The following is a 22,881-nucleotide window of genomic DNA, read 5'->3' as shown; positions in this document are numbered from 1 at the left end:
AATAGGAACACTTGAAAATGGCACAAAAGCCAAAACAAGTTTGTTGTGAACCATGTTAAAACAGCAAGAAAAACTATTTGCAGCTAATTATGTAAAAGGATAGAGGCGTCAGACTAGGTAGAGACATACTAAATATAGATGAGTTTTGCTATTTGGGCAGCAAAGTAACTGATGGTGGCTGAAGTAGAGAGGATATTAAAAGTAAACTGGTAATGGCAAGAAAAGCATTTCTGAAGAGAAATTTATTAACATCGAATATAGATTTAAGTTTTAGGTAGTCTTTCCTGAAGGTATTTGCCTTGGACGTAGCCTTGTATGATAGTGAATGGAGTCATGTCAGCATTTGGTGGTTTTGTGATACAGTTTTTTAAATTATTGATGCGTTGGAAAATGGAGATAAGTGTTGTATCTCTTCCAACAGACACTATGTAAATTATGTAATGATAGTAGTGCTTATCGTCATAAGGACTGAGGCAAAATCCAAATAATGAAAGACAAGCATATTTTTTAAAATATTGACTCCTGGTTCTTCCGATAAAATCGGTACATCATTTTCCTGAAGTCAGATCAGGATTCCACTGAAGGGAGCACACGGAGCAAGATGGAAAGGTTAAAGTAATTTGTGTGGCACGTCGGAAGTGGAAGGTGCGTGGGGCTTGTGTGGATATAAACTCTTAACACAAGGTAATTCAATTTGTTTTTAAGTCTAAAAAGACTAGAGCCCGTAAATAATAAGGTACAACCGAAGAACTCAATACGCAGATTGACAAAATATAAAGTACGACATAATACAAGATAATAAACCATTACACAACTCGCCCCATTGGAATCAACTCTACAGTAAAGGAGAGACAGCTTCATATAATAAAGTAACACCCTTACATAATAAACAGAGAAGCCTTTCAGTAAAAGGGGCACGAAATAACGTGAAAAAACCATAGTAAAAAGGAGAATACACAATAAAATAAAACATCTCACCCATAAACCGAATCTTAGATGCACCAACCATAGGTGACACCTCAGTTCTAGACAGGCATTACAAAAGAGGACATGTGCTGTAAAGCCTACGTTATGTACACTAAGATGAAAGCAGAAGGCATGACCAGGACAAAGAAATTCATCAGCAATGGCAAATAAAACCACTCTAGACACCACTGACCAAGTAGAACTTTTTCAGATGAAAGCACTAGGACTAAAGGCGGCCTTCTTGGCCTTCAAAAATTTAATGAATAGATTATTTCAGTAGGCCATTCCTTACTCAATTGTAAGCACTAAGAGCCTGCACTGGCCACAGAGGTTTCCTATACTTGTCATATCCGGAAACAATCGACAGCTATCAGCTCTTCACACCCAAGTATGCTGTGTTCCCTGGAACGGAGATGCCACACAGCACCTGGTGCTCTGGCCACAACTACACTCCTGGAAATGGAAAAAAGAACACATTGACACCGGTGTGTCAGACCCACCATACTTGCTCCGGACACTGCGAGAGGGCTGTACAAGCAATGATCACACGCACGGCACAGCGGACACACCAGCAACCGCGGTGTTGGCCGTCGAATGGCACTAGCTGCGCAGCATTTGTGCACCGCCGCCGTCAGTGTCAGCCAGTTTGCCGTGGCATACGGAGCTCCATCGCAGTCTTTAACACTGGTAGCATGCCGCGACAGCGTGGACGTGAACCGTATGTGCAGTTAACGGATTTTGAGCGAGGGCGTATAGTGGGCATGCGGGAGGCTGGGTGGACATACCGCCGAATTGCTCAACACGTGGGGCGTGAGGTTTCCACAGTACATCGATGTTGTCGCCAGTGGTCGGCGGAAGGTGCACGTGCCCGTCGACCTGGGACCGGACCGCAGCAACGCACGGATGCACGCCAAGACCGTAGGATCCTACGCAGTGCCGTAGGGGACCGCACCGCCACTTCCCAGCAAATTAGGGACACTGTTGCTCCTGGGGTATCGGCGAGGACCATTCACAACCGTCGCCATGAAGCTGGGCTACGGTCCCGCACACCGTTACGCCGTCTTCCGCTCACGCCCCAACATCGTGCAGCCTGGCTCCAGTGGTGTCGCGACAGGCGTGAATGGAGGGACGAATGGAGACGTGTCGTCTTCAGCGATGAGAGTCGCTTCTGCCTTGGTGCCAATGATGGTCGTATGCGTGTTTGGCGCCGTGCAGGTGAGCGCCACAGTCAGGACTGCATACGACCGAGGCACACAGGGCCAACACCCGGCATCATGGTGTGGGGAGCGATCTCCTGCACTGGCCGTACACCTCTGGTGATCGTCGAGGGGACACTGAATAGTGCACGGTACATCCAAACCGTCATCGAACCCATCGTTCTACCATTCCTAGACCGGCAAGGGAACTTGCTGTCACAACAGGACAATGCACGTCCGCATGTATCCCGTGCCACCCAACGTGCTCTAGAAGGTGTAAGTCAACTACCCTGGCCAGCAAGATCTCCGGATCTGTCACCCATTGAGCATGTTTGGGACTGGATGAAGCGTCGTCTCACACGGTCTGCACGTCCAGATCGAACGCTGGTCCAACTGAGGCGCCAGGTGGAAATGGCATGGCAAGCCGTTCCACAGGACTACATCCAGCATCTCTACGATCGTCTCCATGGGAGAATAGCAGCCTGCATTGCTGCGAAAGTTGGATATACACTGTACTAGTGCCGACATTTTGCATGCTCTGTTGCCTGTGTCTATGTGCCTGTAGTTCTGTCAGTGTGATCATGTGATGTATATGACACCAGGAATGTGTCAAAGTTTCCCCTTCCTGGGACAATGAATTCACGGTGTTCTTATTTCAATTTCCAAGAGTGTATGACCGATGTTGACAGTCAGCCACCACCAGCCTCTGATACTAGTACGATAGGCTGTCTCGCTGCTCTGGCCCAAGCTTCAAGCGGCAGCTCTCTTACTCCAAGCTCCTGGTGGTGGTCTTTATTGGCGGTTCCGAACTGTTTTCTCTTCACTGAGGTTGTCCATCAGTTGGCTACAGAAACCGCCCATACACCATCTCAGCAATACCTGAGCCAGCCACACTGACACACAAAAACCAGCGTGAGCATTGCACCATGCATAGCCCCGCCAATGCACTGACGACTTGTCCACAGCACCAAACACTGGCTTCAAGTAGTAGTCTATTAAGGTCCAATCAGCCCGAGTACCCACTCACATCTCACATGGTTACCCCAGTCCTTGGCGTGGCGCTGCATCGACATATCTGGTATGTGCACCTCCAGTGGTAGCAGGGACGCCAGGGACACTGTGGCAGCTTCCAGCTGGAGAGGGAGATCAACTTCACCCAGTACAGCTAATTCATGGCGCATTTGTAAATAATTTAACAGAAATGTTTCCGCTTATGTAATGTTATTCCTGATTTTAACCTCCGTTTTCTATTGCGTTGTTGTGGTCTTCAGTCCAGAGACTAGTTTGACGGAGCTCTCCATGGTACTCTATCCTGTGCAAGCTTCATCTCCCAGTATCTACTTCAACCTACGTCTTCCTGAATCTGCTTAGTGTATTCATCTGTCTCCCTCTACGATTTTTGCCCTCCACGCTGCCCTCCAATACTAAGTTGGTGATCCCTTGATGCCTCAGGACATGTCCTACCAATCGATCCCTTCTTCTAGTCAAGTTGTGCCGTAAGCTCCTCTTCTCCCCAATTCTATTCAATACCGCCTCATTAGTTATGTGATCTACCCATCTCATCTTCAGCATTCTTGTGTAGCACCACATTTCGAAAGCTTCTATTGTCTTCTTGTCTAAACTATTTATCGTCCATGTTTCCACTTCCATACTTGGCTACACTCCATGCAAATACTTTCAGAAACGACTTCCTGACACTTAAATCTATACTCGATGTTAACAAATTTCTCTTCTTCAGAAACGCTTTCCTTGCCATTGCCAGTCTACATTTTATATCCTCTCTGCTTCGACCATCAGTTACTGTGCTCCCAAAATAGCAAAACTTCTTTACTACTTTAAGTGTATCATTTCCTAATCTAATTTCCTCAGCATCACCCGATTTAATTTGACTACATTCCATTATCCTCGTTTTTCTTTTGTTGATGTTCATCTTATATCCTCCTTTCAAGACACAGCCCATTCCATTCAACTGCTCTTCCAAGTCCTTTGCTGTCTCTGACAGAATTACAATGTCATCGGCGAACCTGAAAGTTTTTATTTCTTCTCCATGGATTTTAATTCCTACTCCGAATTTTTCTTTTGTTTCCTTTACTGCTAGCTCAATATACAGATTGAATGACATCGGGGAGAGGCTACAACCCTGACTCACTCCCTTCCCAACCGCTGCTTCCCTTTCGTGCCCATCAACTTTTATAACTGCCATCTGGTTTCTGTACAAATTGTAAATAGCCTTTCGATACCTGTATTTGACCCCTGCTACCTTCAGAATTTGAAAGAGTATTCCAGTCAACATTGTCAAAGGCTTTCTCTAAGTCTACAAATGCTAGAAATGTAGGTTTGCCTTTCCTTAATCGATTTTCTAAGACAAGTCGTAGGATCAGTACTGCCTCAGGTGTTCCAACATTTCTACGGAATCCAAACTGATCTTCCCCAATTATTTAATTGCAATTCATTTCTCTTGGTATGAATGACAAATGTTGAACAAAATTTAAAAGCAAACATTTTATCGTCGAGTGTGATTTAAGAGACGGCCGGCTTCCTAGTCACCTGGGCGGCTGGAGTTTTTTTTTGTTATGGTTTTAGGGTGCAAAACTGCTACTGTCATTAGCGCCCGGTCGGTGACTTGTAAAAAACGAAACTGGAAACTAGCAGCAATGGGAGCGAAACTTAAAAAAGTGGGGAAACTAAAAACAGAAGGAATACTTAAACCACTATAGAAGGGGGGTTGTTTGTCCCCAAAAAGAGCTTCAAATGACTGACGTCATCTCACTGGCACTAATAAACCCGAGGAGGAGATCGGCTGAGCGCGTGTCATCTGGTAAAATGGAAGATATATCAGGCGACAGCTGTAGACTGGCGCGTAACGTAGTAGAATCGGGGCACTCAAGTAAAAGGTCTCTCACCGTCCATAGTTGAGATCAGTGGGGACAGAGTGGGATCGCCAGCTGGATGTCGATGGGGCGGCGAGAGTGTGTGTTGTACGTTGGTAAGTTTCACAGCAGTGTGTGACTTAACTGTGTTAGATGTGGTACATTAGTCTAACAATCAGCGACTCTTATGATATAAGCTGTGTCGCTTAGCTTGTCCGGTGAAGGAGCGGGACTGGCCGGTGTACCTCATGGCGGTAACGCGGGTGTTGGTGCGCCTGCAGCGCGGCCAGCAGCCTCTGGTCGGACTCGGGCAGCGCCAGGCAGCGCACGGCGGCGCAGGCGCGAACCACGGGCCGCGGCCAGCCGCCCTCTGCCGGCGGACGCAGCCCCCACTCCGCCAGCAGCGTGCACTCCCCGGAGTGGTGGTCCTCCTGGCCGTCGCCTGCAGCATCACACGTCTTACCACACACAGGACAAAAAATATAAATTTCATTTTACAAACACCATAAACCCCCCACTAGCTTACAGACTAGCTAGACATGTATTTTGCAAAACACACAAATCAACTTATTAAACGTAATCAAGAATGCGGTACAGTGGCGAGACTGCATGCCGCTGACATAAATGATGAACGCAACGTAGAGCTACATCGTTGAGCCTTTTGTGAACACTATGACGTATTTTCGTGTCGGGATTTTCTGCCGACGTTTGTTTAACGATTTTCCTGTCGTTGCGTCACAATGAGTGGCTGATGCTGTCAAAGATTCACCACTAATTGCTGGGGGCGGACTGGAGTCGATACTGGTGCCACAGATTATGATCGACTGTATTGTCGTGTAACGTCTGACGGCTTTTCCCTAAGTCATTACCACTGTGGTTCACCTTTTACTACCTCGTGAGTAGCCTATTTGTGTGTTTGTATGTTGGCAGTGCTGTAGTCTGTATTAATATAGCTCACAGCGATCTGTGCCCTCGGCGAGAGATTCTGTGGCTGGACAGACTAGCAGTTAGCGAGCGGATAGAGAAGGGTGTGGACATGATTTTCTTTTGCGGAGACTCAGTGTTTCTAAGGCATGAATTGCAACATGAGGATTGATTTCGTTGGTAATGTTTGGGTGGTGGAATTATTGAGAACTATATAATTTTTGGAACTGGTAAAATCATCTAAATACATTGCTCTTCAACAACATCTTTCTTTTGCCAACCATATGCCCCATAGCAGTTAGACCCCATAGCAGTTAGACCCCATAGCAGTTAGACCCCATAGCAGTTAGACCCCATAGCAGTTAGACCCCATAGCAGTTAGACCCCATAGCAGTTAGACCCCATAGCAGTTAGACCCCATAGCAGTTAGACCCCATAGCAGTTAGACCCCATAGCAGTTAGACCCCATAGCAGTTAGACCCCATAGCAGTTAGACCCCATAGCAGTTAGACCCCATAGCAGTTAGACCCCATAGCAGTTAGACCCCATAGCAGTTAGACCCCATAGCAGTTAGACCCCATAGCAGTTAGACCCCATAGCAGTTAGACCCCATAGCAGTTAGACCCCATAGCAGTTAGATCCCATAGCAGTTAGACCCCATAGCAGTTAGACCCCATAGCAGTTAGACCCCATAGCAGTTAGACCCCATAGCAGTTAGACCCCATAGCAGTTAGACCCCATAGTAGTTAGACCCCATAGTAGTTAGACCCCATAGTAGTTAGAATCTCTCCATTTGGCTGGCTGTAGTTGCGGCTTGCTGTAATGGTTGTAGTTCGTGTTATGAAGATTTTCTGTGAGGTAAGTGACTTATGAAAAAGTGTGGGTTGTTGTTAGGATTTCTTCCAAACCAGGACCATTCTTTTGTGTTAATTATTTGAAGCCATGTCACTGTACAACAGTCAGATTGCATTGGGCTTTTATATTGGGTGGGTAATAAATGAACAGGGTAAGTTGTATTTGTCAGGGAAAATTCTGTAGGTCAGTGTTTTAAATGATAAAAATAAGTAAAGAGCCCAGCAGTTTCACCGAGCAACAGACATTCGCTGTAGCACAGGAATGCAAGATCCGTTCACTTCCTTGTTTACCCCTTTCTTACCGAAATTTTTATCATCGTGAATTCTGTGGCTTCCCTTAACGTGTGGGTACGATAGGTCTTCTCCACAGGGGGAATCTCGGTGTCGCTGATTTTTACAATGTGGTCGGTCTCAAACAGTATGTTGCATGTAGCGTCCAAGAAATGCGACCTGAGGAGCAATCGGTACTCCAATTGCATAAGAAATGTCATGAAACCTATTATTCGGTGAAATGATGCGAAGGAAGAAGAAATATTAGATAGAATCTTTCTGCAGTTCGGATACATTCGGCCGTATAATGCACAATCACAGCGTAACGATTTTTTACAAGCCGACCAATTAGATCAAAGACTCAAGGGACCAACTCTGAACGTCTGGAATCTACCACATACCGGGAACATGTGGAAAGTTTACTTTGCATTGTCTTGACGGTACAGAAAAACAGGTGTCATCGAACAAACGGTAATGCAGACTGTGACAGATGGAGAAATCTGTCCTGGGAAATCACGCGCTGTGAGGCACCGACCACATAATAAAATTCTCGAGCATAAGGTTCACGCTGTAGGGAAGCTGTTTGTTCAGGCACGTTATAGAAATTCACAAATACGAGAACAGTTTTAACGAGTAAAAAGAAATCCTCAAGGTAAACGGATCCCGATTCCTGTGCTGCAGCTAACGCTGTATTAATCAGGGGGAACCACAGTGGTTCAGGTGTTGGAGCAACAGATAGCTTACATGTAAAATCTGACGGCGGGCTCGATTCTGGTCTGTCACCAACAAAGGAGGCTGAAGCTGACAATGGCAGCCGCTCGTGTCGGTGAAATGTCAGGAAGATCGTTAAACGTCGGCCGAAGATCCAGAGATAAATACCAGTACACATCAATGCAAACTTAGTTTAGGTAGACTAGATCGCGATCGGCTTATAGCTAACCGTAACTTAATTCTGAAAACTGCAGTAAAAGCAACCTTCGATAATAAGTAATTACCTCAACCTCCTCCTGCAGGGAACACGGCGCTTGCAAGTCATACGTTACATTTTAGATTAGCTTTAGGAAATTTAAACAAAAAATCAGGAGCCTAACTTGAACGATGGATTTCAAGTTTCGCAAGAGGTTCACCTCTGATTAGCTTCGGTAGCAGAACTGTTGTTTTCTATTGCTACTTTCTTAAAGAACATCTTTAGTTAGAATAGGTTTGTGTTAATTTCATTTTATTAAGTGCCGTTAATTCTGCAGAACTTTAACTTTGCTCAAGTACACACGTAAATTTAGTTACAGTTTCTTTAAATTATTAGCCCATTCTTAGCTTTACTCTTTGGTAAACGTAATATCTTTGCAAATTTTGCGCCTTATTAAAATGTCAACTTTTCTAAGGAGACAAATGTGTAAACAACAACGGATAACGCAAATTTAAAGACGTTGCCCTTTCAAAGCATATGGAAATTTTGATACTGCATGAAACTATCCTAAGTTAGATTCACGTCACTGCGTTCATGTTCGTGCAGAGAATGTAGTGTTCTTTTTATTTAGAAAATTACAAGTCGTCTATCAATAAAATAAAAACAGAAGCGAAAAACGCCATCTTTAATTAAATTTCTTGATGTAGTACCCACTATGAACATAATGGCTGGTTATTTATATGGTATTAACCAAAGAAAATATACAGTTGCAAGCAGATTTGAACTTTACTTGTCCTAGCCTCCAGGTGGCAAGTTGAAGCAAATAGTGATGAATAAATAAAAATAAAGTAACCGACATCTTTCACTTACACAGTAAACATGAAACATGCAGAGTCACGGTTTCTCTGTGTAATAAATGTAGTGAAGTTTTTGTTTTCAATAATAAGAGGTTCTCCGTCGAAACCCTGCTACAGTTCAGTGAGACCACTTTAAGCAAAACACGGGATCACCAGCAATATAAAATGATTCTAGGTGTTGATTAACGAAACTAATCAGAGCTATGATGTTAACAACACTTTTGGAAATCTAACAGAAGCCTCAAATCTTTGAGCGGAGAGATCTTGAGTACTAACGCTGAAAAAATTCACGACCACGTAAACAGAACAATATACATCGACAAAAATGTCTGAAATACAAAACTAAACTTTGTATCTCACATATATCTTCTTAAAACTAATCTAAAAAGTGTCAGGAGAAAGGAAAGAGCTTATGTCTCACTATATACTATCGTAATAAGATGTATTTATCTATTAATACTGAAGAAAGTCACTACACCACATTTCGATGAGAGCTTTTAGACGTGTGCAAATTAATTATAAAAAAAGACACTAGGAAGAAAAGTAGCAAGACAAAATAATGGAAGACTAAACTGATATTAAGAAGTTTGTCGAAGTATACAAAAAATATATTTTTAAAGAGAATCAGTAATAGTAGATCAAGTATATGTCCTAGCACTTAAGAAAAAAGAAAGAAATATTTATGCAATCCAATCCAAACACCTAGTAACAAATAGCATTAATAAACAGAAATAACAGGTAACTTAAAAATTATTCTTAATTTTGATAAGCATTTGCCTTTTGGTTTCTATAGCCAAACCTTTTAGAAATCCTCCGGACATCTATTGCAAAAAGTGAGAAATATTAACAGTAGTTTTGACTGAAGAAACGGAGATGGAAAAGGTATGGTAAAGCTTGGAAAGCGACAAATTCCTCGTGTTTGATTACTTTTTCATTTTTGTTTTTCTGCAAGTAAACTCTCATGGAACTAAACTCACGATAATTTTTCATTATCTTTGCTTTCCAAATGAAGAGGTGCCACAACAAAATTTTCACATCGTAATCAGACACTGGTTTCACCGCTTTTAAACAAAGCCCTCACGTAGACAATGAGTGTTCCAATGCAGCGACTTAAGAGCTCTGCACATTGTCTGAAACAATGCTGTCTGGAGAGCAACGAGTTTTCGGCATGCTTGTTCCGAAGGCTACATTCTGCTTCTGCCACATGGAACGTTCTGGATAGCAACTGATTCACAAACACATTCTCGACAGTATAGGGGGGGGGTCCGAAACTATACAAATTTCTTCGAGACAGAAAGTAAAGCGAAATAGGGTAAAACTATATAACAGACGCTTGATGTTACAAACTAGAGCATAGGACATATAGTCACGATGTCTGTGAATTATCCTCAGTTGTCCTTCCACAGGCTAGGGCTACATACCAGCCTGAACTAATGACAAAGAGTCGGTTCTATATTTAGCGCAAAGTTTAGGCCCTTTGGTCGTTAGACCCTTTGCTGGTTACAGTTAACAATACATTCGAGTGGCACTTAAGATTTACGTTAAGATCAACTTTGGCATCTATTCTGTTCTCAGACATGTTCATCTGGCCTGCTAATTTAAGATCGGCGCGAAGCGTTGATCCGCATCACTGCTGCGTCATAACAAGGCTCAGACTTGATTTTGACAGTTAAATATTATGTTAATCTCTTGAAAATAAATGACGACTAATATTGAATAACGGATTGTATTATGGCAATAGCGTGCATAGACATAGTTCACTATCCAGCTAATATTGGTATGCCCGTTGTAGTCCTAATATTCGTCAGTTTCACATTAAACATACACAGCAGCAAGTTTGGTTTCAGGAGTAAAGTGGAACAATTTCCTTTCTGCAACGTGATTCCTGAAACCTGTGTCTGAAAGCACTTCCTCAGACTCCCAAGGAATCGCTCTTTGCTTTAACTTTAAGTAATACTAAGTATAACACACAGGACGAGTGCCAGCTCACCTGACAGCGTTTGATCAGGTCATATTTTAAATATGACTAACATTTTGTGACGAACTTCTAGATATAAATGTTTGTAACAGCCATTGGTTTTTCGTTTTGGATGTGACTACAGTTAACTTCGCTATTCTGCACTAATAATTCATACAGTACCAGCGAAATTGAGTGTAACGCGGAATGTTTTTTGTGTTAAAAAGAAAATTGTTTCATTTACCCACGATATTCGCTATTAAAACACATGTGAGCTCCACTGTCCTCCAAGATCCTACACCAACACGTACTGGTCAGTCGTACCTAGGATTTTGTTTCTTGCGGTGGTAATTAGCAACCATTTTGTACTATCGACAAGTCTCTGCATACAGGGCAAGTCGACATGCAGCTCGTGAACCGCTCATGAACGCAAAGGAAAACGCAATGAAGTGTTGTTCCCACAACGAGAGAATCTATCACTACAGGTTTTTCTCTGTACACAGGTGGTTACTAGGAAACCGTTTTTTCTGCGCTAAGGTGGACGGTAACACAACGGTTTATATCATAATACCTGAAAGTTATTGTTAAATATTAAACAACAATTGACTGAATAGTTCAATGTGTGGGAACTAAATACAAGCAGAATAAATGCTTGGAGAATTTTAGATGAAAAAAATCCAGTATCACCACCCATAGAAGGCAACCCATGGGCTTGCAACGCCGATTGGAGTTTGCAAGTTGATTCCTATAACAATGTGCAAAAAACTACCTTTTCCCTTCATGTTAATGTAAGGTTTGGCATAGGCAGTAAGGAAACAGACTGCACAAATTGCCATGCAGTCTATTTTATAATGCAATACCCACACCCCAATAGTCAATACAGTCGATTCCTTGAAATTGCATGGTAACTGCAGACATTCACTACTACTACAGCTAATTACTACTACGTTGCATTTCCTTTTCTTTATAGTGAGAGGAGCCTGTTATTTTCTGCAGCGTTGGGAGCTTTGTTTAGCTGGTTCACGACATGTAACTGAAGTTAAAAGGATTGGGGTGTCAAACTTGTTCGGTGCTGAAAGGAACCCTCGACCAGGTGTAGGACATGCGTTCCGTTAAAACTGCATTGTGCGAGGTATTAGGAGAAATGAGTTTTGGAGAGAAAAAAGTTTGAAAGCAAGGTGTGGAGTCCAGACTTTAGTGTTGGATCGGCCACTGTCAACAGCCGTACGACAAAGAGATACTGACTTAATGTGGAGTAATAGGAACTCTCGTTCACAATAATTATTTCGATAGAAGGCACGCTTTCTTGCACGTCTACGTGCAAGCTGTTTGGTTGGTTGGAGCTTCAACCATGTCATGCAGTGGGAGAGATTTTGTGCCTACCTTCACATGACACACAATTACTGGTTAACCACGCCACAATACACGAAAGTAGGAATCTGTTACACTTTTTTATAAAATTGGCCGGAACTTGCAAGGTCATCTACGATTGGCTGGCGAGATTCCTATGCTGCGAGATCCAGGCAAGAATGAGATTTTCACTCTGCAGCGGAGTGTGCGCTGATATGACACTTCCTGACAGATTAAAACTGTGTGCCGGAACGAGACTAACTCGGGACCGTTTGGAAGGTAGGAGACGAGGTACTGGCAGAAGTAAAGCTGCGAGGACTGGGGTTGTGCTTGGGCAGCTCAGTTGGTAGAGCACTTGCCCGCGAAAGGCAAAGGTCCAGAGTTCGAGTCACGGTCCGGCACACAGTTTTTATCTGCCAGGAAGTTTCAGATCCAGGTAAGTTTCAGACAGTAAAGTCGAGGAAGCTTGCTGCTGGCAAACTTATGAGTACACACTTGCTGCAGGGATGCTGTCGAGAATGCCCTTCGGCTTAGGCAGCTGCAGAGATGTGCCTCCACCTTAGAGCAGAGTAGAGAGGTCGAGTTTGAATCAATTTCTAGCCATTACTGCCGCTTTCTCGCGCCATTCAGAGTGGTAAGCACGAACTGACGATGCAGTCATTGAGCCGAGGGGAACGTGGGACTATATATTTTATATCAGTGTTTAACTGGGCTCTTAATGTTCGAAGCCAGGTAGTTGCTACCGACATTCACTTTGGCGAATCTATTGGTGTTCATATTCGGCTTTCTGGTATCATTTCTTTAAATCACTTACTACTTTCACAGTAATTTCTCATACCCGCGATATAGCTCCACGTTTTACTTTCATGTGTCTACCTACCAAGGCTAGCCTCCATAATCAGAACCTTTTGTCTACTTATTAAATGTTTATGTGCTTGATTCGCTGGGTAAACATTTATTTGACGTGTTATGGTAAACTGAATTGCAGAAGTAACTGCTAGTGTCCATTAATATATCCATCTGAGGTGTGGTCCTCGTACATTCATGCTTAAGTGGGCTACTCCTCTTAGTTTTCCTTCAATAAGACGTTATCCTTTGTGCGAAATTATTTCTCTTTAACTTGCTTGATTTTATGGGGATCTTCGCTTCCATGTGTTGCACCAGAGATTGGATTTGTACCATCTTAGCAGGTTTGATAAACAGCTCAACTGACACCTCACAAGACCCAGCAGAATTCCATTGGGACTGAACACTGAATACACTTCAGAGTTTGCGGCTTTCCTAACTCATATTTGTATAGAGAATAAATTAGTGAAATAGTGTCACAATAGGAAAAGAGTGGTCTCTCCTGTTTACCAAACGTGTGAAAAAGATGCACAGAATTACATCCTAGTACAGCAAATTTGTGTCTGTGTTGCTGAATCCTAGATTATATTTTACACTAGTGCCATGACATTCCTGGACGTAAGAGTGTGCCTCTGAAGAAAGCAACACTGATTCAACAAAACCCATATACATTGTGTGCCAAAAATGTTGCGACGAACTTTGGTGTGCTGTAGAGGGGTAGTCTTTAAGAACAAATCGAGGATAGGCACCCATATCTGTAAACATCATCCAACGACGCTACAGAATGTTATGGGCTTCAGCGCCTGCCGATAGACCACCCTTTCAGCAGCAAACATGACTTTGTACACTGAGACTGTAGGCGGAATGGCTAGCAATATTGTTATTCGGTGATCGTGACTGCCACGATAAATAGTGGAGAAGATGGGAGCTAGCTGCTGCTGCTTAGACAGTTCTTGTCTCCTATGAATGCGATGCTCTTTTGCCTCGGTGGATGACATTTGCAGACACTGATTCTTATCCTCTTGTTTCTCATAGCACCTACAACTACTAAGTTTGGTGCAACATTTCTGTGATACCCTTTATATGAAAATGCAGCTCACTTTATTCACACGCGAAATCCTGCAACTAGCACATGCATTTGCGTTGCGAAATGGTATCAACAATTGAAATCTGTAATAGGTAAGGTGGGTGTAAGACCTAGGTTTGGCAAAATGGGTATGCAAAAGTGTAGAGAACCTCAAAACGTAGTCACATACAAGACGCTAGGCAGCAATTTTAGAGCACTTCTGCTGCTTTTGCAGCCCTCAAGGGAGGCTTCATAGCAGACGTTCAACTAATACAGGCTTTTGCTGCTAGGATCGTAACAGGTCGCAATAGTTCATACCAGTAACACAGACACACAGACACACAGACACACAGACACACAGACACACAGACACACAGACACACAGACACACAGACACACAGACACACAGACACACAGACACACAGACACACAGACACACAGACACACACACACACACACACACACACCTACCCCACAATAGCTGATATAAATGAGAAATCGCTGTTATTTTATAGGCAATGAAGTTTAAGTTAGGTTCTTCGAGTTAGTGTGAGTATTGAACCGCTTCTGGGTTCATTGTGTTTAGCCTGTTGTTAGAGGTGCCCCGTGGGCGTAGGAAAACCACCGTATTAGGATACCGAATCACTGCAAGTAGCAGCAGAGCCTACACCGCCTTGCGTCGCACCATGAAGCCCCTTCTTAATTGAGTTTCATGACGACAGTCAGCGATGATCTAGGAGTGTAAAATCAAGTGGAGACGGATTCTTCCAATACTTTTGAACAGTTGAGTCACGCTTTTATTACTAGTGCGTTGTACCTTAAGTTGTGAATTCAAATTGTTTGACATCTGGCAAATAAAACCACATAACCCAGTTTCTGGAAGAAGTGGAGAGTTTTGCCACTTGAAGGTGAAAGGGTGCATCAGGCTGACGGAACCCTCGTGAAGAGTACTGGGCAATACATGCAAGGAATATGGCACAAAATCATTAATATCATTAATATTGGTGCTAAATATATTCCAGTTCTCGAAACAAGGTAGATATCTGTTTCACAGAGATCAGAGGACGTTTACGGAAGATGGCGTGTGTGGGACGCCCAATTAACTCGCACAAACACGTGTACTACAACGATGTTTCATAAGGAAGTCCATTAGACATGACACTGAGTAGACTACGTCTATAGTCAAGTGAAAAACCTTATCTTATGATTTTGCCACACTGCATAAACTATCCCTATGCACTAGCTGCAGGACACATCGTTGGTGTTCAACAAAAATTGATGAAATGGAATGATCATATAAAGTTGGTCGTCGGTAAAGCAGATGCCAGACAGATTCATTGGAAGAATCCTAAGGAAATGCAATCCGACAACAAAGGAAGTAGGTTACAGTACGGTTGTTCGCTCACTGCTTGAATACTGCTCAGCAGTGTGGGATCCGTAGCAGATAGGGTTGACAGAAGAGATAGAGAAGATCCAACGGAGAGCAGCGCGCTTCGTTACTGGATCATTTAGTAATCGCGAAAGCGTTACGGAGATGATAGATAAACTCCAGTGGAAGACACTGCAGGAGAGACGCTCAGTAGCCCGGTACGGGATTTTGTTAAAGTTTCGAGACATACCTTTACCGAAGAGTCAAGCAGTATATTGCTCCCTCGTACGTATATCTCGCGAAGAGACCATGAGGATAAAATCAGAGAGATTAGAGCCCACACAGAAGCATACCGACAATCCTTCTTTCCACGTACAATACGAGACTGGAATAGAAGGGAGAACCGATAGAGGTACTCAGGATACCCTCCGCCACACACCGTCAGGTGGGTTGCGGAGTATGGATGTAGATGTAGAAATTACAGGAATCAACTACTAACAGATCATTGTAACTTTGCAGGAGTTGTCGCATTTGGAAAGTTTAGACAATCGCACGATATGTCCAGACTGTACCAAATATTTCGGTATGATAAGTACTCTTCATTGATATGCGCAGATATTGCCATTTTACTGCATGTGTTACAAGTACACAAGGATTTAAAACTAGCACTAATGGTCACGCAGTGTTTCAAATGGCTTTTGCAACAGAAATAAAGATTTCTTCTTTAACGACCAATGCTGACCCTCATTTTATGCTTAAAAAAATTGGGCAAGTACGAGCAGCACTCGCGCTTTGAGAATTCAGTACAAACTTCTATATAGTGCATTCATCGCGGGAACTAGAATCTCGACGATTTTGGTTTTCATATCGATAAGGCAAGATTTCGGTCCTGGGAATTCCATCACTTTCGAGAATGGTTTAATGTTATTGTTATTCCTGAGAAAAAGAATTATTAACGGATGGAAGACGGACATAACTGACAGTGTTTTTTGTGCGATATAATTAGAACTTAACAGTTTAAGATTTCTTTTCGTGTACTGTTACTGTGAAACTTTATTTATTGCGAAATTTCTCGGTCAGTGGGAAGTATCTTATAGCGTTTGATTAATTGCGAGTATGAAGATCTGTGAAAAATGGCATAATCTTTTGATTTCGTTGAGCCAGAAACTTCAGTTTTCTGCAGCGCCAAGCTATCAGACACACTAGTATGTGACAAATTTAGAATGCTGCATCTACCAGATACAGAGGAAAATAGAAGTCTGGCAACGTCTGGCAGCAAAATGATGCTGTGGGGGTTCCGTCATTATCGATTAAGGAACGAAACACTAAAAATCAGCCTACACACCCCAGTGACATCCCTCAAGAAGCCACAAAGCTGATGACACATCTACATCCACATCTACATCTACGTGATTACTCTGGTATTCACAATAAAGAGCCTGGCAGAGGGTTCAATGAACCATCTTCATTCTGTCTCTCTACCGTTCCACTCTCGAACGGCACGCAGGAGAAAGGAGCACTTAAATTGCGAGCCCTGATTTCTCTTAGTTTATCGTGATGATCATTTCTCCCTATGTAGGTGGGTGCCAACATAATATTTTCGGAATCGGTGGAGAAAACTGGTGATTGAAATTTCATGAGAAGATCCCATCGCAACGAAAAACGCCTTTGTTTTGATGATTGCCACTCCAATTCACGTATCATGTCTGTGGCACTATCTCCCCTATTTCGCGATAATACAAAACGAGCTGCCCTTGTTTGTACTTTTTCAGTGTCATCCGTCAGTCTCACCTGATGCGGATTCCACACCGCACAGCAATACTCCAGGATAGGGCGGAGAAGCGTGGTGTAAGCAGTCTCTTTAGTAGACCTGTTGCACCTTCTAAGTGTTCTGCCAATGAATGGCAGTCTTTGGTTTACTCTACCCACAATATTATGTGATCGTTCCAATTTAGGTTATTTGGAATTGCAATCCCGAAGTATTTAGTTGAATTTACAGCACTCAGAGATTTGTGTGGCTTATCGCGTTAGCGAAATTTAGCTGATTTCTTTTAGTACTCCGGTGAATAACTTCGCACTTTTCCTTATTCAGGATCAATTGCAACTTTTCGCACCGTCCAGAAATCTTATCTAAATCATTTTGTAAGTCGTTTTGATCATCTGATGACTTTACAAGACGGTAAATGACAGCATCTGCAAATACTTGAGTAAATACTTGCATACATGAGTATTGATCATCAGTGTGGGACCCGTACCAGGTTGGGTTGACAGAGGAGATAGAGAAGATCCAAAGAAGAGCGGCACGTTTCGTCACAGAGTTATATGGTAAGCGTGATAGCGTTACGGAGATGTTTAGCAAACTCAAGTGGCAGACTCTGCAAGAGAGGTGCTCTGCATCGCGGTATAGCTTGCTGTTCAGGTTTCGAGAGGGTGCGTTTCTGGATGAGGTATCGAATATATTGCTTCCCCCTACTTATACCTCCCGAGGAGATCACGAATGTAAAATTAGAGAGATTGGAGCGCGTACGGAGGCTTTCCGGCAGTCGTTCTTCCCGCGAACCATACGCGACTGGAACAGGAGGTAATGACAGTGGCACGTAAAGTGCCCTCCATCACACACCGTTGGGTGGCTTGCGGAGTATAAATGTAGATGTAGAAATAATCTAAGACAGCTACTCAGATTGTCTCCTATGTCGTTAATATAGATCAGGAATAACAGAGGGGCTGTAACACTTTCTTGGGGAACGCCGTATATTACTTCTGTTTTACTCGATGACTTTCCGTCTATTATTGCGAACTGTGACTGTCTGACAGGAAATCACGAATAGAGTCTCACAACTGAGGCGATACTCGGTAGGCACGCAGTTTGGTTAGAACACGCTTGTGAGGAACGGTGTTGAAGGCCTTCTGGAAATCTAAAAATATGGAATCAATTTGACATCCCCTGTCGATAGCAATCACTACTTCATGAGCATAAAGGGCTAATAGTGGTGACAATGTAGAAGAAAACCACTTTATCGTAGTTTCTCTTCTAACAAGGGAACCTCCCCATCGCACCCCCCCCCCCCCCCCCCTCAGATCAATCAAGAAAACAGCAAGAAGTTGTGTGGAACTATGAAAAAATAACCAAAATATACAAACTGAGTAGTCCATGCGCAAATAGGCAAGATCAAGGATAGTGTGAACTCAGGAGCGCCGTGGTCCCGAGGTTAGCGTGAGCAGCTGCGGAACGAGGTCCTTGGTTCAAGTCTTCACTCGAGTGAAAAGTTTACTTTCTTTTATTTTCGCAAAGTTATGATCTGTCCGTCCGGTCATTGTCTCTGTTCACTGTAATAAGTTTAGTGTCTTTGTTTTGCGACCGCACCGCAAAACCGTGCGATTAGTAGACTAAAGGACGTGCCTCTCCAAAGGGAACCTAAAACATTTGATTGCAAGGTCATAGGTCAACCAATTCCTCCACAGGAAAACACGTCTGATATATTCTATACGACACTGGTGACGGCATGTCTGTCACATAACAGGAATATGCTCTCGACCCAGCTATTTAGTACACTTCACGAATGGGTAAAAACATTCTACTTTGCCCGATTTAGGTTCTTGTGGATGTGATAATCACTCCCAAAAAAGTGAAGAAGACATAAGAGTTTGTCACATAAACTGCAACAAATGAATGCAACAGTTGCACAGTTGCACAGTTTTCCCTGTGCTCTGTCAAAACATATGGTTTTAATGTTTTCAAATTTTTGCTGTGTGTAGACAGTCAAATCCTGCATATGTCCAAGCAAATCTGAACATGTTGTAATGTCCCCTCTACCACGCACCAATTAATCATTTTCAATCAAACCATCCACATTCATTCACTTTGGAAAAGTTATCTGATCTGATTTTCTCGTAATATATGCGGCGACAGCTCGACTACGCCAAAGTATTTTCTAGTGCGTTTATTCTTTGAAATAACAGATGCATATATTCATTCTCCATGAGTGTTAGAGTGGTAACTAGGGCAGCTTCTGGAGTATCTGTTGAGGGATTGACGTGTTTCTGAGATATACATATTCTGCTTTTCTTATCGTTACAGCGAGCCAATTAACATTTGTGCCGCTAGCGGTTTGTTTGAAGAGAAAGAGACTGTCAAAGGAAAATAATTAAGACGTGGAATCACCGGAGATATGGACATGTAATGGAGACGGATTTAATACACAATTTCCTCCATAAATAAGGTTTGTGACTTTTTTGTTCTGGAGTGAATGAACGAATGAGTTTTTTCTGAATCATTTGATCATCACGTTGGCCCTGTAAGTGGGGAAGTTTCAGCTGTGTCTAAGAGAGCCTGCAATCACTGAGTCTGTGCTAAATCGTCCGAAAAGGCCTCGTACACATCTGGAATTCGTAATCTGTCGTAAAAGGAACAAATTGTCCAAACAATTGATTCTCCCGTCTGAATGCAGTGTTTAACAGTAATAATAAATGTAAAGATCTCTTACAGCAAGCCAGCTGCTGATTACCAAGACGAAGGACTCCACCAAAGATTCTATTTGGCTGATTTCACGTAATGAAATATTCTATTAAAAACTGTACACAGATAAAGGAGAGGAAGAGAGAGAGCGAATGAAAAGAGATAATACTAATAGTCCTCCATTAGTCTAATTTTTCGCCTGTCTTATCACGGATCAGCCAAGAAATGGGAGGCCCTTACTTTACTGTATAGATTTGTGTTTGAAGGTCAAGGGATCTTAAAGGCAACAGATACACGTCTATAAAGATGAAACATTCCACAGAGATAGCGGATAGCTGCATTCATAATCTATTCTTGAAGAGACGGCAACTTATTATCCGAACATTTTAAAAATGTTAAAATGTCCTGGGGTTTTGGAGATCGAGTGCCTGAACTTTGATAATTGTCTGAAAATAAAAAATTAAACTTTTCCCCTCGAGGGACGACTTGAAGCAAGGACCTCTCGTTCCGCAGCTGCTCACGCTAACCACGGGACGACGACGCTCCTGAGTTCACACTATCCTTGATGATGCCTATCTTGCGCATGGACTACTCAGTATGAACATTTCGCTTACTTTTTCATAGTTCCACACAACTACTTCCTGTTTTCTCGATTGATCAGTTTTTCAAGGCCTATCCACTGTGCCAACTTATAACTAAATCTGAGGTGGGTGCGATGCGGCGGTTCCCTTGTAAGGTAAGTGATGTGTTACACAGTGAAATAAAGCCTGACACGGTCACGCACCTGCAGCGTCGCAGCAGACGGGCATGTGGCAGCGGGCGCACTGCCGGAGGCGGTCGGGGGCGGCGCGGCGGTGGCAGCGCAGGCAGAGGGGTGCGGAGGCGGCGCGCGGCGCCAGCAGCAGCGGCGGCTCCCTGAGCACCAGCTCCCCGGCAGACAGCGCCCGGGCCGCCACCAGCCCGCGGCCGCCCAGCGGCGAGCGGCACAGCCGCCACGGACCCGAGCAGCCCGAGTGCCGGCGCAGCAGACGCTCCGTCTCCGCCAGGCGCTCCTCCGTCAGCAGCTCGCCGCTCGCCGGGTCCACCTCTTCCTCCTCTCCTGGGGACGCTTCCCGCACTTGCCCCTCACATCTGTCCCATTCTCCGTCTTCCACATCACCCCCATTTGCCACACTGATATTCCTGCTAAGCTCCGGCCTCTCAGATGGAGAGAGAACAGGCTCCTCGTGCGCGTCCGACACTCGGTCGTGACTTACGGAGCCATTCTCCAGCAGGGTCCCATTGGCCAACACCTTTCCTTTGATATGGATCTCCTCTTCCTTGCAGTGCTGCCTTTGCCAGTTGCCGTTTAGGTGTTCTGGCTCCACACGAGCTTTCAGCCCGCTCACGGTGCTATCCTCTGCTTGTACTCTGTCGCTGTTAGCAGCTGGAACAGCTGCTTCCGACACTTCCATCTGAAGGCAGTCGCCAACTCTGCTGAAGGAAAAAAAATATAACAATCATTCCCAGAGCTTCTACATCTGTTTCCCTATAAACAAATGATTATTGAGGAGTAACAGGAGGAAGTGGTAGAGGAGATTAGTGTTGAATGTATCATCGACAACGATGTCATTAGAGAGCATATGCTCGGATTAGGGAAGGATGGACAAGGAAAGCGGCCGTGCCCTTTCCAAGGAATCATCCTGGCATTTGTCTCAAGCGACTTAGCGAAATCACAATGACCGGACGCGGAGTTGAACAGGGTCCAGTGTACTAACCACTGCGTTTGCCCGAGCCAGTGAGTAACAGTTGTATATACATGGGGTTGTTTTGCTACATGGGCAAAAACTGCAGGAAAATATCCTCAAAAGGGGTAAGGAGCAAGTAACGACATGCGAAAATATGGGCGGAAGTGTGTTCCGAGGAAGGTACACGCACTTAAAGACAGAGATAAATCATCTTTGAAAACGATACCATTAATAAAATCGGGCAGATGGGCTGCCAGCACGGGGCACGTGACACGACCATTTCCCGTGACAACTGCCACCATCTGTGTAACGTGTGCAGACCTTATTGTCTGCCGACTTGCCCCCATCGCCAGGGTTTTGTCACAAGCTGGTCCCACAGGCCACCACGGTGCTGTCACTTCTGTCATCCATCCTGTTCACATACGAGGCTACCTTTACGACAGGCGGTATCGTCAACATTCGTAGCACCCACCTGTTCACTACAGATAATCCCTATGCTATGGTGGTATCGGTTCAGATTCAATCTGTGGGCGTGGATTACACTGGTCCACAAATTTTCACTTTTTATTCTATACAGAAACGAAATTAGCCGTGTCTTGTAGATTTATATGGCCTGAAAGTGAATATCAAGGTTCAAACTGTCTCCTCTGCAGGGTTACAAGTAAATGAGGTATTTAGGTTTCACAGTCTTACTTGTCGGACATCAAAAAGCCTACAGAGGCATTGTGACGTGGATTCCTCTGCTGTAAGTGAGTTAGATGAACGCTTCCAACGCAATTTGGCAGCACTGCCTTACTACATGACTCATATGTTCACTATATGAGTCATGCAGTAAGGCAGTGTTGCGGAATTGCATCCACCTCACTCAGAGCAGAGGAATTCTCGTCGGAATGCCATTGTCAACGTCCGACAACTGAGGTATGAGCTCTCATTACTATTGAGTAAGAGTACTGCCTTCAGGCTTGTTTCTGATCTGCCAGTACTCTCCACAGTCTGGTTTATATGTAATGTTTAGGCCTTGGAACAAACTGTCAGTGTCACTGCAGAATGTAATGTTACCTTCAGTACTGGAATGACTGAAGTTTTTCCTGACATTCCCGAAACACAGAGACTCGCACTGTGTCAGCGAAGAGATTCCACAGCTTCAATCGTGAAACCAACAGTTAGGCTTTACGCTTTGGTAGATCTAAATACCTGACAGATCACTGAGATCACGCTCTACGACTTTGGGTGGTTCTCCAGATGACGTTGGCGTAGATGTAGGGT

General features: G+C 43.8%; 1 protein-coding gene across 2 annotated transcripts in view; it reads right to left on the bottom strand.

The window, feature by feature from the left end:
* The window catches only part of LOC126273121 (SET domain-containing protein SmydA-8-like), a 210,216-nt gene that overhangs the window by 119,961 nt on the left and 67,374 nt on the right, over window positions 1–22,881 (bottom strand). The window contains exons 2-3 of one of the 2 annotated variants that reach the window (XM_049976575.1): window positions 20,673–21,364; window positions 5,278–5,474 (exon numbers count right to left, since the gene is read on the bottom strand). In XM_049976575.1, coding sequence (XP_049832532.1) covers window positions 5,278–5,474; window positions 20,673–21,342 — 867 coding nt within the window. In that variant the 5' untranslated portion in view covers window positions 21,343–21,364. The remainder of the gene's footprint in view (window positions 1–5,277; window positions 5,475–20,672; window positions 21,365–22,881) is intronic. The other variant, XM_049976576.1, reaches the window with a different exon arrangement.

Source organism: Schistocerca gregaria, chromosome 5, assembly GCF_023897955.1.
Source record: "Schistocerca gregaria isolate iqSchGreg1 chromosome 5, iqSchGreg1.2, whole genome shotgun sequence".
NCBI classification, from domain to species: domain Eukaryota; kingdom Metazoa; phylum Arthropoda; class Insecta; order Orthoptera; family Acrididae; genus Schistocerca; species Schistocerca gregaria.
The sequence above is the reverse complement of the archived record's forward strand: the minus strand, read 5'-3'. Positions and strand labels throughout refer to the sequence as shown.